This window comes from Balaenoptera borealis (genome assembly GCF_965194805.1).
Source record: "Balaenoptera borealis genome assembly, chromosome: 12".
Taxonomy (NCBI): Eukaryota; Metazoa; Chordata; class Mammalia; order Artiodactyla; family Balaenopteridae; genus Balaenoptera; species Balaenoptera borealis.
The window spans coordinates 18,669,470-18,684,997 of NC_138869.1; the positions used below are offsets into that span (position 1 = coordinate 18,669,470).

The following is a 15,528-nucleotide window of genomic DNA, read 5'->3' on the forward strand; positions in this document are numbered from 1 at the left end:
CAAAATATGAATGTCATGAGCCTCTTGATTACCACTGGTAATGTGAGATATAGGGTCAGGGAGAATAAATGTAAAACATGTGCATTTTAATGAAAAGTTCCCATTTAGTCTGGGCACTTTTTATGAAGACACTAAATGAATTGCTTTAGATTTCGCACCGTCTCTCTTTTCTGAAGACATCCCAAATGGACAGTGGGTAGAAGGAACTAAAATCAACAAAAGATGAAATTTTTTTAGTAGTGAGCTTTAGTTTTAAATGCAAGTTAATTTTTCCAAGAGATACCATTCTGTATAAATGATAATACTAATACTAGTGCTAATATTAATAACAAAGCTATTATAATAGAATACTATTTATACAGTACAGAGCAGAGTGCAGTTTTTACACTTACCAGCTATATGTTATTGCACATTTATAACATAAATATTCTCATTTATAGGATAGGGCTTAACACTAGTATGTAAGTCACAGGATTAGAGTGAAGATTAAATGATATAATACATTTCATGTGTTTAACACACTGTCTAGAACACATTAAACAATGTATTTTTTGTGTAAATGACAAGTTAAAAAATAATTTAAGATTATTATGTTACTGTTATCATTTCAAAAGCCAGATTCCTAGCTTATATTTATCTGTTTTCTATTCTCCTTTAAGAACTCCATATGACTAGGCATTTGACATAAATTGATTTATGAATCATAAATAAACTAAAATCAGGTCTCCATACTGTGAACGAAATGGGTACACAAGCATGCACATATGTCTCTAGAAGTAAATTTCCTGCTTCTTCCTGTTTAATACACTGGCTGGTAAGGAGATAATGCCTCTGATCATAGCGGTCATGTTCATTTCCTCATCATGAGAGCAGGGATGTCTCAGGTGAGATATAACATGCTTTGCTGTAAAATACTTTTTTTTTTCAGCCTGGCTTATCATCTAGGGCCATTATGGTAGAGAGGAAAGGAATTAGACAACATTCTCCAAAGAGAAAAAAAATGCGTTGTAAGAAAGCTGAACGTTTATTTATGAATATTAATAACCATTAATTGAGTGCTTACTATATACCAGGATTGTGACAGATGGTGTCCATATGTCGAGTTAAATACTCAGCTGGAAGTTGTTAACAATCCTAATTACCTTCTTGGAATGGTACTCACGTTTAGACAGGTAATTTCTGCTAAATTATTACCTGCCAATTCTCTTCCACTTAGCGTTCCAGTACAGGCTAATTTACTGTGATCCACCCTCCAATTCTCTGAGTTGCCACCCATTCAGTTATTAGCACTAGTAGACTCCTTCTCCTTCTGTGGCTTTAGCATTCTATTTAGGCTCTACCTAGTTTGTCCACGATGATGATATTAGTGATGTAATATTCTCTGGCAGTTCATTTTAATTTAAAATAAGTGATCTATTTAAAGTGCAAAGTTAATATATTAATATATGAAGAATGCCATGCAGCAAGGGAGATCTTTGAAGGGTCTTCAGAATGGAGATTATTATTAAATCTCTTGAAACTCTGTCGTTTAAAGGTTAAGTTAAAATACATGGTGCCATCATCATCCTAACTACAGGTATCAGCCATTTCTGGCAACATTTCCCTTTCAGCTCCAGTTCCTCCCCACTTTTTTTTTTTTTTTTTTAATCTTCACAAATATGGTGTCAAAATCCAGCTTGGATACAAATCTCAATAAAGAAAATCAATTTGAAGCAACTCTCTCATCCAAAGTTTCCTCAGACCATAGATTGAGGCATTCATGAACCGTGTATTTCAAAAAACTTTGCAAAAGCCTTTTCTTATTTTGTTTCTATATTTTCCTGAAATGTGAGTCCTCACAGTTCTAAAATACTACTAGATCATAAAAGCAAAGTTTCTTTCTTCCTCCTTCCCTCCCTTCTGCTTTCTCTTTCCCTCTTTTTGTCTCTTTCTTTCTCTCCCCCCTTTCTCCCTCCCTTCCTTCCTTCCTCCCTCCCTCCCTCCCCACCTCCCTCCCTCCCTTCCTTCCTTCCTTCCTTCCTTCCTTTCCTTCTCTCTCTCTCTCTCTTTCTTTCTTTCTTGCCCTTCCCTCTGGTATTGTGCTTCTTAAATAAGCATTGCCATAAATAAGGACTTTCACTCCTTACTCTCTTGTCATTATGCTTTTACAGAGTGAGCATCCCATTAATTTTATCTGGAGGCAGAGAATACATTTGTTAACCCTCTGGCCTAGTTCAACCTGAACTGGAAGTTAAATTAAAGCTCTTCACACTCTTGTACAAACTCTGCTTCAATTCTATACTTTTAGCCCATAAATAGAATTTTCATTACTAGTGCTATTTGAGAAAGCTTATATTTCTTCCCTGGATTTCTTAAATCTCATTATCCACAGCTTAAATCCATGCCATACCAAGTTTTTAACTAGAAACTGGTACAGAGAACCTGTTTCCTAAGATGCTTATATTTGGGATTATTCTTAACTTGAACCGCATTTCAGAAAATCCCGCCAGTGGCCATTTTTAATCGAAGAGAGGGAAGCAGAATAACAAAACCAGCAAGGAGTGCCTTTGTTAAATTTTCAGACTGTTCAGCTAGCTGCTTTCATTTCCTCAACTTGAAATATTCATACAAAGAGCTTGGAATATGAGATTGTCCTATGGGGATACAATATGGATAAATTCATGAGTTCTGTAGAAAAGCAATCTTACTGTTATGGAAAAAGGAAAATCTTTTTTTTTTTTTCTGAGTGATCTAAACGTAGTCATGATCCTGTTCTACTGGTCAGTGTGTATACCAGGTTTCCCTTGGGGGAAAAATGTTATCATGTGCACGTATTTATCTGGTATTTGACACTTGACACTACAGTTGCTGCAGCCAATTGAAAAGCCACAGACGGTTTGGACGTAATAGCAGTGGTAGCAGAATAGTACTTGCATGTAGAGTAAAAGGACACAGGTGAGTTTTGTGTAAATGAGTGCAAATTACCTAACATCTCTGAGCCTCAGCTTTCTCTTTATAACTAGAGGTAACAATGGGTACGTAAAAGTCTTCTTGAAAGGATAAAATGAGGATATACTACGAGAATACATTCTGAAATATAAACTTTGAACCAATAATAAAGCTTACTAAGTTGCCTTATTACCATGATCATCACATAGGGACAGGAAGGTTCTATCATCCAAAGAGTCCCTAAGACTTTATTGCTATTTTCTACTCCACAATGTGAGTAATCATTTGCACATGAAACATAAAACTGGAGCCCATAATTTCAAGGTGTGGTAGAGCTGAAAATGATACTGCACTTAGCAGTTAATTGACAGCTTCTCCATAATGTTTTATTTTTATTTATTTATTTATTTTTAAAAGGGTTATGCTGAGTTTGTGAATTTGAGAATTTCTTTAATTTATTTATTTTTGGCTGTGTTGGGTTTTCGTTTCTGTGTAAGGGCTTTCTCTAGTTTGTGACAAGCGAGGGCCACTCTTCATCGCGGTGCGCGGGCCTCTCACTGTCGCGGCCTCTCTTGTTGGGAGCACAGGCTCCAGACGCGCGGGCTCAGTAGTTGTGGCTCACGGGCTTAGTTGCTCTGCAGCATGTAGGATCCTCCCAGACCAGGGCTCGAACCCGTGTCCCCTGCATTGGCAGGCAGATTCTGAACCACTGCGCCACCAGGGAAGCCCCTCCATAATGTTTTATTAATACATAATATTAACCCTAAATAAATACTTCACCAATCATATGAGTGCTATGTTACACTACAGCAGAGAAAATGATAATTTGGTTGAGGTAGGTTCTCGAGGCACATGTTCCTTCAGAATTATGTTCAGAATTATAACTCCTTAAGAATTATAGGGCTTGACCTTAGCTCTGCTCATAATCATAAACTTAAATATAAAGGAGACATTGTATATGGTTTTTTATATTTAATCATTCTATTATTAATACATTTAACATTTATTGAGCACATTATGTGCCAGGCACTGTGCTAAGTGCTTCATTGAAACCATATAATAATACCATGAGACACAGTACTATTGCTATTAACATTTTGTAGATGAGGAGATTGGGACTAGAATAGGTTGAGTAACATGCCCAGTATCACACAGTAAGCTTTAAAAGAAAAGTTTTGAGCTAAAGTCTGTCTTTCCATACTGACTGAGCTCTAAACCACCATGTTTTTCTGCTCCTGTGTGAGCTAACCAGCTACAACATGAGAATCACCTTTTTAGTCTGTATAATGTGTGCTTAGAAATATATTCTTCACCTAATGAACTAACATGTTTTATAATCAGTGGGTAGAGTTCCTTTTGTCCAAGGGCCAGAAGATGAAATCATAGAGTTTTTTTTTTTAACATATTGAGATGCCTCCAAATTCCAGTAAAGGTTCTAGAGATGGGTTCCAAGGTCAGCTGGAAAAAAGGAAGTAACTTCTTTTCCTTCAGCTCAGTTCCAACTTGGATTTGAAATCTTTCTCTCCTGCAATTGCCAGTTACTTAAAAAGTAAGAACTGTAGGTCTCCTGAGAAAGGTGGTGATAGACTGGAATGGAAAGGATGAACAGTCACTTGCAGAAGTATATATATTCTTCTTGGATGATTTTCAGAACCTTTAAATTAATTTAGTTTTGGAAACAGCAGTGTAAAAATCCAATTTTGGTTTTTGAAATAGAAAAAAAATGAAAGGAATGTTCGACATTGGATTCAGCATGTGTGTAAGATCAAAAGAGACCCAACTTGTAACCTAGGGTCCTGGTCTTTGAAAGTGGACCCTCTGCAGTGGTTCTTCAGGAGAATTTGGCAACACATATCAGAAACCTTAGCTTTTATATTCCTGTTATCCAAAAATTCTAATTTTTAAAAAATATATTGAGGAAGTTCACATGGAGATGGGCAAAATATAGCCACAAGAATATGCATTACATCATTATTCATGACAACAAAAAATGAAAACCAAACGAAAGGAAACTAAATGTCCACCAGTAAGAGACTGGCTGAAAACATACATCTGAATACCCCACTGTCATTACAATTGAGGGTACAGAAAACTGTTTAATGACCCAGAGATACATTCATAGTGTACATTTAAAAAAACAATTTTAAAAGCATTTTACAGAAGAATATGCTGAAACAATTTGAGCAGCAAAATAAAGTAATATTGGATTATGACCCAAAGTATGAAATAAATATCTACTAATCAATACTCATATAAATAAAGGATTGGATAAATTAATAAATGGGAAGGGAGACCTGAAAAATCTCCCATGAGGAAGAATTCCAAATAAATTAACATAGATTAGAGGAGGTGAAGCATGACTCCCTACTCATTAGGTGTGGACAGCACATATTAACCTCCTTTCAAAGACTCAAATGTAAAGAGAGAAAAATGAGTACATTTATAGTGGAGAACCCTGACAAAACTGCTTCCGCCAGGTGATGAAGGGCAGCATCGGTAGCCATAGATCATTGTGAGAGAAAGTAACCTTAATATGATGTGCGAAAATGGCACTTTACCTTTGTAGTCTTCTTACCCAAGACCCATAACCTCAGACTAATTATAAGAAAAATAGTAGACAAATTCAAATAGAGGGCCATCCTACAGTAAAACTGACCACCACTCCTCAAAACTGTCAGGGTCATCAAAAACAAGAAAAGTCTGAGACACTGTTACAGCCAAGAAGAGCCTAGGGAGACAAGAAAACTCAGTGTGGTACGTTGGATGGAATCTTGGAATAAAAAAAAGGGCATCAGGTAAAAACCAAGGAAATTTGAGTAAATTATGGACTTCAGTTAATTAAAATGTATTCATGTTGGTTCATTAATTGTAACAAATGTACCATCTTAGTGTAAGATGTTAATAATAGGGGAAACTGTGTGTGGCATTATAGGGGATTTCACTATACCATCTGCTCAACTTTTGTGTTCTAAAACTGTTATTTCAAAAGTATTAATTTTGAAAAAAAAAAGTATTGATGAAATGGGAGAAAAAGAAGCAAGAACCTTCTATTTCTAAGAGATACGAAGGACCCCTTCAATAACAGTCTAACATTAGTTCTACCAAAGGAATTGAGAGTGACTGCCTCCAATCTCAATTTAACAAGGAGTAACCTGGGGAAAAGATAATCGGGAAAGCTCCCAGAATGACTATCCTTGAATCTTCCTTCACTGAGAGTTTGTAAGGAAAGAGCAGATCCCAGGAAAAATGTATGATCACATATTGTTACACCAATCCTATTTTCAGTAGCCTGCAAACTCCCTGGGGCCTTTATATCATATTTCCGCAGGGCCTAGCCTAGCATCTGCTGCCAGGAGAATTCCTTCTGACTAAGTGAAGGAATAAAGGAATTAATTATTGAATGAGGTATTTAATGCATATTTGCTAAGTTAATAGATACTGGAGCTTAATTTGCCAAATGAATAAATGAGGGAATGTCAATAATCCTTACAAAGATTAAACACATTATTTAGAAATGGTAAATCCATTGTTCTGAGCAAGTCCTTGAGGATTGTGTTAGCCCAGAAATAGAATGCAGAAACCCCTACTCTCCCTCCTGTGTATTCCTTTTTACTTCCTCAGCCAAAGCAGCACTGACAATGACCACAATTAATAAAATTGTTGTAATTTATTGATTGCCTATTATAAGCCAGGGACTCTTGTAGGGAAGTTTAATAGTATTTCCAGTCCTTACATCAATCCTATTCTCTCTATTGTCTATCTATCTATCTATCCATCTATCTATCTATCTAGTTTTTACGTTTGTTTTACAGATAAGAAAACTGATCATAGCGACCCAGCTATTGACAGGGGATCTGAGAATTTAAACCCTGATCTCTTTGAATTCAAAGTCTATACTCTTTCCAGAACACAATGTTGCCTTGAAATGTTAGTAAATCTGCTGATAAATCTTTCAGCCCCAGGGTGAGTGTGTGTGTGACTGTGTTTTTGTTGAGGGGTTACTATCTTTCAATTTCTCAAAGATTGGCTTGAACATTTGTCATTTCTCAGATTTGCATGGACATTACCATACTATTTTATGCCAAGCAATATAAGATCATGATAAAAAAGCAAAGCAATTAGTGAGAACCTAATGAGTAAGCTTCAGTATACATTGTGGGGCAAAAGGGAGAAGGTATGTTAGGAAAATAGTCTGCTCTCTATCCATTCAACTCAATGAGGAAAATAAAAAAGCTAAACTGCTTATTAGGCATTCAAATGGGACAATTTTAAGATATCTCTCTGACTTTTTTTTTAAACCAAGTGTTAAAAGTCTGAAAAATTTGAATGTACCTAGTTTGATTTTAAAATACTACTGTCATCCTGAGTGTCTTGAGCAGCCTTTCTGTGGTATGATCTGCAATGATGTCCATATGTGTAAAAAGAAAAGCAAAATCAAATAGCTGCTCTGTCATCTGAAAGTTCTGGAATAGATCAAAACATCTTGGTGAGACTTCAGATTTATTGCTTGACATTAATAGCCAAGCTGAGTATCTTTTTCTTCATAAATTAGAAAAAATAAATAAGATATACATGTATACATAAATATAGTCCTCTGTGTGAAGGCTCCAGAACACATAGGAACATTTAGTGCAGTGACTAATTTTATTTACATTCCAGGGCATTGACAGCAAAGTTACTAAATTAAGATTCACACACAAAAAAGAAAAGAAAAGAAAAGTAAATATGTTTGGTTGTTTACAAGAGTGGTAGGAGAGTTTTGAGGGATATCAGTTTAACTTCTTTACTAAGAGCAAAGGCCTATATTTTCTTGAGAGGAGACACACAGATCTATAAGTCAATCATACTACATTTGCATAGCACCTATCCAAGGAGTTCCTCGGGTATTTCACAATACAATTAATTTGCAGCTTAGATAATTAAGAGTCTGCCGTGTTAAACAAATGAGACAAAGCTGAGAGTTGAAAGCTGTGATCATGTCAGCTCTGAAACTCCAACATAGAAAGTGATCATGTCAGCTCTGAAACTCCAACATAGAAAGTGAGTTACATGTCCCCAAAGTCATAGTAATTAAAGTTCAAGCAGGTATCTGAAGTTTTGTCTTAATTATTCTATACTCACATTAGCCTGTGGTGGTTTGAGATGGTTAAGGTCTATGAGTAAACACTCTAGCCAGCCTTCTATAGACTTCACTCTCTATACTCTGCCTGCATGATTGCAGCAGACTCCTAGGTTGATTGGCATGTTTTCTGTGCTCTCCCTAATCATCTACCCCAGATTTTTATAAATGGTAGATATTACCATCATCACATACAAACCAGTGGGGTGTATGCTCCACAATGGCCCTGATTGATTTTTAGAAACACTTTTTTCTTCTCATTCAAAAGCAACTTGAATTTTGAAAAGGTTATCTTTTGAATTATTAAAAAAATTTAATGTATAAAATTGAACTTACTTTTTTGCTGAATTATTAGTAATTACAGAGAATCTAAATGGAGAATACATCCATAATTTCATTCCCCAAATAACATCTTTTTACCATTTTGCTGAAATGTTTCAAGCCTTTTCTAAGGAAAACATTTACAGAACTGAGGGCTAACTACATCTGCACATGGGGCATTAATTCATATATTAAAAGGATAATTTGATGTAAATATCAAACGGCTATGAGCATGAGTTTTGAAGTCAGAATCAGTGATATTTAGATTTGAATCCCAGATTTACAACTTATTTTTATCAAGTCATTTCATTTCTCTAAACTTCACCTCATTTACCTTCACAATTAGCCTTAAAGAATACCTGGGTTTTAGATATGTTGGATTAACTGGAACTAGATTTACCCTGCTGGGAACAATTAGAAAACTGGACAAATATAATGGGAAACAAACCTGATTCCAGAGATGTAACAATGGGTAGCACAAAACTGTGATCCCTAAAGGAGGGGGAAATGTATGAAGTAAGCCGTTGGTATCCCTGATTTTCGACCTACAGGCACTTTCCAGAACACGGAATAAGGAAGCAAACATAAATAGGACAAGACTGCATCCCTGAGTTGAGGAGACACAGGTGACTGAAGTGGCTGGGATTGCAAAGCAAAGTATCAGAGAGGATGAGACTAGAAAAAGAAAGTGCTCCAAAAATCTTAAGAGTGTCACATGAGGCTGGGCAAAGAACAAATTTTAGAGCTCAAACAGGGCTAGAAGATGTTAGAGTTCCCCCAAGCCCGAGAAGAGAGACTTAGCAAACATTTAGAGCATTCAATTGGGAGATGCATCTTAGTAGTAAACAAGCCTTAGACTAACATCTACTCTGTATCTACCCAAGGAAGCTTAATAGTAAGCTATAGAAAGATGAGATTCATCATAACTTAACTTCTATCAATAAAATCCAATACTTGAAATAAATATACCACAGTGTAGCATTCAATAACATAACATTTATCATGTCTCTAATTCAATCTAAATTACTAAACTAAAAAGCATAAAAAATAGGAATCATGATAAGAAGAAAAAACAGTCAACAGAAACAGATCCATAAATTACAGAGATTATAGAATTAGCTAACAAGGACATTCATACCATCAGTAGGGCTCCTGAATAATAGCTGGGGGTTACAGGTAAAGAAACTGCAAACCTCAGCCTTTAATTAAGAAAGAGTCTCTAGGGAAACCCAAAGACAACAGGAAAAACAAAAACAAAAACAATGGAGGAAATTTTAGCCTCTGACACCACAACTACAGCAAACAGTAAACACAGCCTAACTCCTTACCAAGTAAACATAAAAATTTACACCAAAATCTAGTGTAAAATCACTTCTTTTTACCTGTTACATCATATCTAGGTTTCAGCAACAACAAAAAATGTATAAAAGGCCCATTGACAAGTACAAATGCAGAGACAAAGCAAGCATTGGAACCAGACTCAAATATGGCAAATATTTTTAAAGTATCAGACTGGGAATTTAAAATTTCTAAGATTAATATGCTAAGGGCTCTAATGGAAAAAGCAGACAACATGCAAGAACAGATGATTAATGTAGCAGAAAAAAAGGAAATTCTAAGAAAGGGTCTGGGGGATGGTGGTGTGATGAAGTGGGAGACTGGGATTGACATATATACACTAATATGTATAAAATGGATAACTAGTAAGAACCTGCTGTATAAAAAAATAAATAAAATTCTAAAATTCAAAAAAGAAAAAAGAAATGATAGACATAAAAACACTGTAAAACAAGTGAGAATGCCTTTGATAGGCTCACCAGTGGGCTGAATGTGATGAAGGAAAGAGTAAGTGAACTAGAAGAAATATCAATAGAAACTTCCCAAACTAAAATATGAAGAGAGAAAAAAAAAGAAAGAAACAAACAACAAAAGAATGGAATATCCAAGAACTGGGGGCAATTACAAACGGTGCAACAGATTTCTAATGGGAATACCAGAAGGAGAACAAAGAGAGAAATGAACAGAATAAATATTTGAAATAACAATGACTGGAAATCTTCCAGAATTAATGACAGCCACCAAACCATAGACCCAGGAATCTCAGAGAACAACAAGCAAGATAAATTCCAAAATAATCTACCCATTTAAGAGAAAGAATATTCCCAGGGATAAAGGGAATTATTTCCTAATTACTTAGGAAATATTTCCACAAATATTTAATGAAAACTAGTCAGTATTTCAGGAACTGTCGTAGGTCCTAAAAATAAAAAACTAAATAAGATGTGGCATTGACCTGTGTTATTTTTTCTTTTTTTGTTCCTCTTTCCTATTCACCTATCCACCTACTGATTTCCTTACTCCCTCCCTCCCTACTTTCCCTCCTTTCTCTTATTAACTAAAATATATAAACCTTAGTTTCATGACTGTATAGTTTATAGCATAAATAGTAGTCAGTAAGCAAAAGTGTTTAGAAACATTGTTAATAAGAAAAAGAACTCTGATTCTATTCCTCACTGAACCAATTAGCTTGTTTCAGTTTGGGGTTTATCCAACTTATTACAGAGAAGTGCAGTACCTCAGAAAGTGAATAAGTAGATTTAAAAGGATTTATACAAAGCAATCCCAACATTTGGAAAAATATATATATAACAAAACCAAGTGCTGAACAGCAATATTTTTATAAAGAGCTGTCAGAGAACATGATTTATAATTATCATTCAATAGTTTGTAAAATACTTGTCAATAAACCTGCAAATAGAGATTTATAATTTAAAAAATGGTTTGATTTTGTTCTTTTCAGATTGTTATTTATGCCTATCATGTAATTAATTGTCTAGGGAGTACGTTGTTTTTATGTTTGTTAATGTTGCAAATTTTAAAAAGTCAGTAAAGTATTTGGTAAATATCAAATTTTATAATGGACTAGAAAGCTTCTTCAGTATGTTTGCAATGTTTCAACTACAGTGCAACTTGTTTTCTGAAAACTATTGGCGAGCAAATATAAAAACTTTTTGTTAGTAGCTAAAATTTGTATAATATTTTCCAAAGTATACAAAGCATTTTCATACACATTCTGTTCATTTGAAGAAATGAGAACTAGATCTGCACTTCAGTTACACAGAATATATATTTCTTATACATGGCATTTTAACACTATCTCTTTGACCCTGTGGATGCTTTGGACTTTGCATTTTAACCCCTAGGCATTTCAATTCCATATTAATAATTTAATAAATATAATTTCAACATTAATTTTGTCAGGGTAAAATGTTTTTAAGCATACTCCATTAAATCAATTATTTCCTTGACAATTTTCTATGAGGTGCAATTAAGTAATTCTCATCATTTTCCCATTCTTCCTTAATTTTATTTCATGTGCAGTAGTTCCTTTATGTATAAACTTAACAATGAATGTATACTTTATCATTCAGGGTTTTTTTTGTACATATACATCGGATATGCCATGTTTTTACATGTATTATCCACTCTCATCTTCAAAACAAACACAGGAGACAGGTATCATTATAACATTTTTTGGATGAGAATATGGAAATTCATAAAGCTTAAGACGCGTGTTTGCTGATGGTCAGACAACTCTTTTGAGAAAGTTGGGAGTTCAATCTGCCTCCTCTGACTTGGAGAGCAGTTATCTTAACCATTTGGTCAAAAGTTTCTAAGTTCAGAACTTCAAATCAGGTGGGACTAAATTTGAATCGCCCTCTCTTTCTTATCAGAAGCATGAAATTGAACAGGTTACTTGTACAATCTGAGCCTCATTTTCCTCATATATAATAAAAATATCATGTACCCTGCATAATTATGAGGATTATGTATGTCATATAAATTCTTAGTTATAAATGATTAACAAATGAAATTTATTTACATGAGATTCTTGAGAACCAGCCTCAATCCTTTTCAGTTATTTATTATGTGAGTATTTTTTAAACTACAGAAATCCATATTTCCTGATGCCAGACATGATAGAATAAACTATTAACATTATTTTCAGATACTCTCTTTCATTGGTTTTCTTTTTAAAGAAATCAACTAATTGTCAAAGTATTTTGCTGACATTTTATGTTTTTTGTATACTTTAATTTCTGAGAAAGCTTGAAAATGGTGAAAGTTCATCATGTCTTAATAGGCAGGCAAACAAATAAAAACGGACAAAGCCTCAATTTGTCACTTTTTAAAAAATAATTTAATCAATCAGTTATTTATTGGACAAATACTATGGGACCAGTATTGTATAAAAATTAAATATGGTCTCTTAAATATATGAAAAATGGATAACCTGATAAATTTAAAGAGCTACAAGATTTCATATATAGAAAGGAACCTAAAAGATTTAGTAACCAGCATTATTTGGATTGCTCAGTATATTTACTTAATAACAAGTTGGAGACTTTTAAGGATGTTTGCCATAGTTTGGAACGTAAGTCACTGTTTCTGAATGTGAGGCCCACATTACAAATAGACTCTGGATTTGTAAGTAAGCCCTTAAATGTGGTAGTGAGAGTCAAGTCCTTTACTCTTGAAAGTATGTTCTGTAGACAAGAAGAAGAATCACTATTACCTCGGAGCCTGTTAGATATGGAGCAATCAGACATCACCCCAGATCTACAGAATCTCAATTTAACTGTGCCCCCAGATAATTCATATGTATATCAGTGTTTTAAAACGGCAAATCTGATCTATCAGTTTGTTACTTCGTTCTGGTGTTTATGGGCGTAAAAATAAAATTTGAATATTGCCAAAAAGCAAAGAAATGTTCTCAGTATTCCATGCAAAAATGCAGATATTTGGCTGGCTTCAAAGCTTTCCAAACCTACTGCTGATAAACACTTATCTGAGTGAAATAAAATGCCTCCACTGCCAGGACAGGTTTGGCTCAATTCTAATTATCCACTATGAACAATGGCTTTTAATTAGTCTTATTTTGGACACTAGCAGTGCAGGTTTTTCATTTACAAGAGTCGCTGATTAATTAAGCAAGGAGACACTCCAGGTAATATATTTCTGGATGTAGGATGAGATGGAGTGAAGGATACCTCGAAAGTTTAGTGACCTGCTCACCATCTTATACAAGCTCACTTATTCCTTTGCAATGTGCTGCCTAAACGGGTTTCATTGTGCTCAAACTCAAGTAAATATCGGCTCATTTGGGGAAATTGCTGCCCCAATCACTTTCAGAGTATTAGGCATGTTTATTTAAAGTCCAATCAGAAAGTTCCACTTCTGCCTAGCATTTAAAGTCTATTTGCTAATTTACCTTAGAGCAGCGTTTGAATACCAAAATACTCGTTTGTTTTAATTAAAACAACCAGGAAAAAAAAAAAAAAAAAAAAACCTTACTTTCCAAGGGCAAAGCATTCCAGTTTTATAGATGAATCCTTTGCAGCTTGAATAGTTTCAGGAAAATGCACTTCAATCTTTGGTTCATATTCCCCCATCACACCTGTTAAATACCAAAAGAGCTAGCAGCATTTCTAGAGAATAGAAGTTTTCTATGAAGCAAATGCTTTATTTACCAAAATCTGATTATTCTGTCGTTCAATTAACAATATTTTTCTATACTGTAATGAGTGACAGAGGGCAAGGAAACCTCATGATGCTATTTAAGGAATTAGTTTATTCCTCTCTCCCCTAAAAAAGAAATACCTAAGGTATATCAAAGTATCAGAATAGAGGCATTCCAAATTTCCCTATATTCCACAACAGCATCTTAAAAAGAATTAATATTTCCAATTAAGAACTGAATATACCCAACTTTAAAATGCTTCTGAGTTATCGAGCAAGTTTCTTCTCTAGAGATTTGGATCTTTCACCCATTCACAGAACTCATGGGCCAGATCTGCTTAGGAATAAAGAAGTTTTTAGCTAACACTGTGTAATAGATCTGATACAGAACCTCAATCCAAAATATCAGTACTTTTGCAGCAAAACCTTTGAAGTAAGTAGTTGGGATAAATAAAGACATAAATATTCTTATGTCGGTTTATTAAGGTTTTACCGCTAAATGAGTTTACTGTACACTTATAAAAACTTATTTTAATAATTTAAAAATTTTCCAAAGGAATTGTGGATACGGGCTAAGATAAGACTAAGACAATAGTCCAAGGTATTGTAAATATGCTATCTACCAGAAGAGTTGGAAAAAGTAGAAATGTATCTCTGGGCTATCCTCATTAACTTGATTAATTTAATCAACAACAAACTGTTGTTTAAAATGTTTAAATTTCTTTAAAACATCTTTAAAAATGTTGAATTTCTTTTATTTTTACTTATATACCAAACATCAGAATAATACATTCCTAACATAAATGATTTATTGGTGGCCAGTACAAGTGCACAAAAAAGTGAAATTTACAAAATACATATAAAATGAAAATACCTCATTTTTAAGACCTTAATCATTCCAAACATTCAAAGAGGCTATGGTTGAGGAGGTCAAGAGTATTACTTCATTCAACTAAATTGGTAATCTTTATGTTTTCTATTTCTTTGACATCTGATACTTCTTGAGTGACTAATTTTAGAAGAGTTTTTTTTTTTGTTTTTTTTTTAATATTATGTATGATGCTTCTGGTCATTTTTTACCATAAATGTGTTGAAAAGAATAGAGGAGATGGAAGAATGAAGGAATTAAGAAGAGAAAAAGAGGGAACTAAGAGTAGATGGGGGAAGAAAGGAAAATATGGTAGCGTTTCTATACATATTATTGGCTCATGAGCTCTTGCAATCATGAAAAGAGTACTCACTGAAGGGGAGAAATTGGACTTATGAATAAATCTAGTGGTTGCTGAATTCTGAATTAAGACCGTGAAAATATATTTGAATGGTTAGTGATTATAAAAGCTCTGTCATAAGTACTCCCTGTAAGGAGCTAGTTCCATGATTCTTTAGCCGTCATTAACATTGTATTCCTGCTTTTCTTACGCTCCTTAGAGAGGAGAAAAACTCTATGAAGTGTTACATTTCAAGTCCAGAATCTGATCACAAAATGCATCAACAGATTTTCCATCTTTACATTTCCCACTGTGAATATGTAATTAAAGAATCAACTAGAGGATTTTTCTACTTCAATGACTTCCTTAGGTTTTCTAACTCTCTAAATCTTGTACCAGCTATGGCTTGACTAAACTACAAAACTCATCAGA

At 34.2% G+C, this 15,528-nt stretch overlaps 1 protein-coding gene across 1 annotated transcript in view; it reads right to left on the reverse strand.

Annotated features, from left to right (window-relative positions):
- The window catches only part of CNTN6 (contactin 6), a 675,643-nt gene that overhangs the window by 84,020 nt on the left and 576,095 nt on the right, over nucleotides 1-15,528 (reverse strand). Inside the window, 1 exon segment of the mRNA XM_082345413.1 lies at nucleotides 13,724-13,826. Within this exon segment, the coding sequence (XP_082201539.1) occupies nucleotides 13,724-13,826 (103 nt within the window).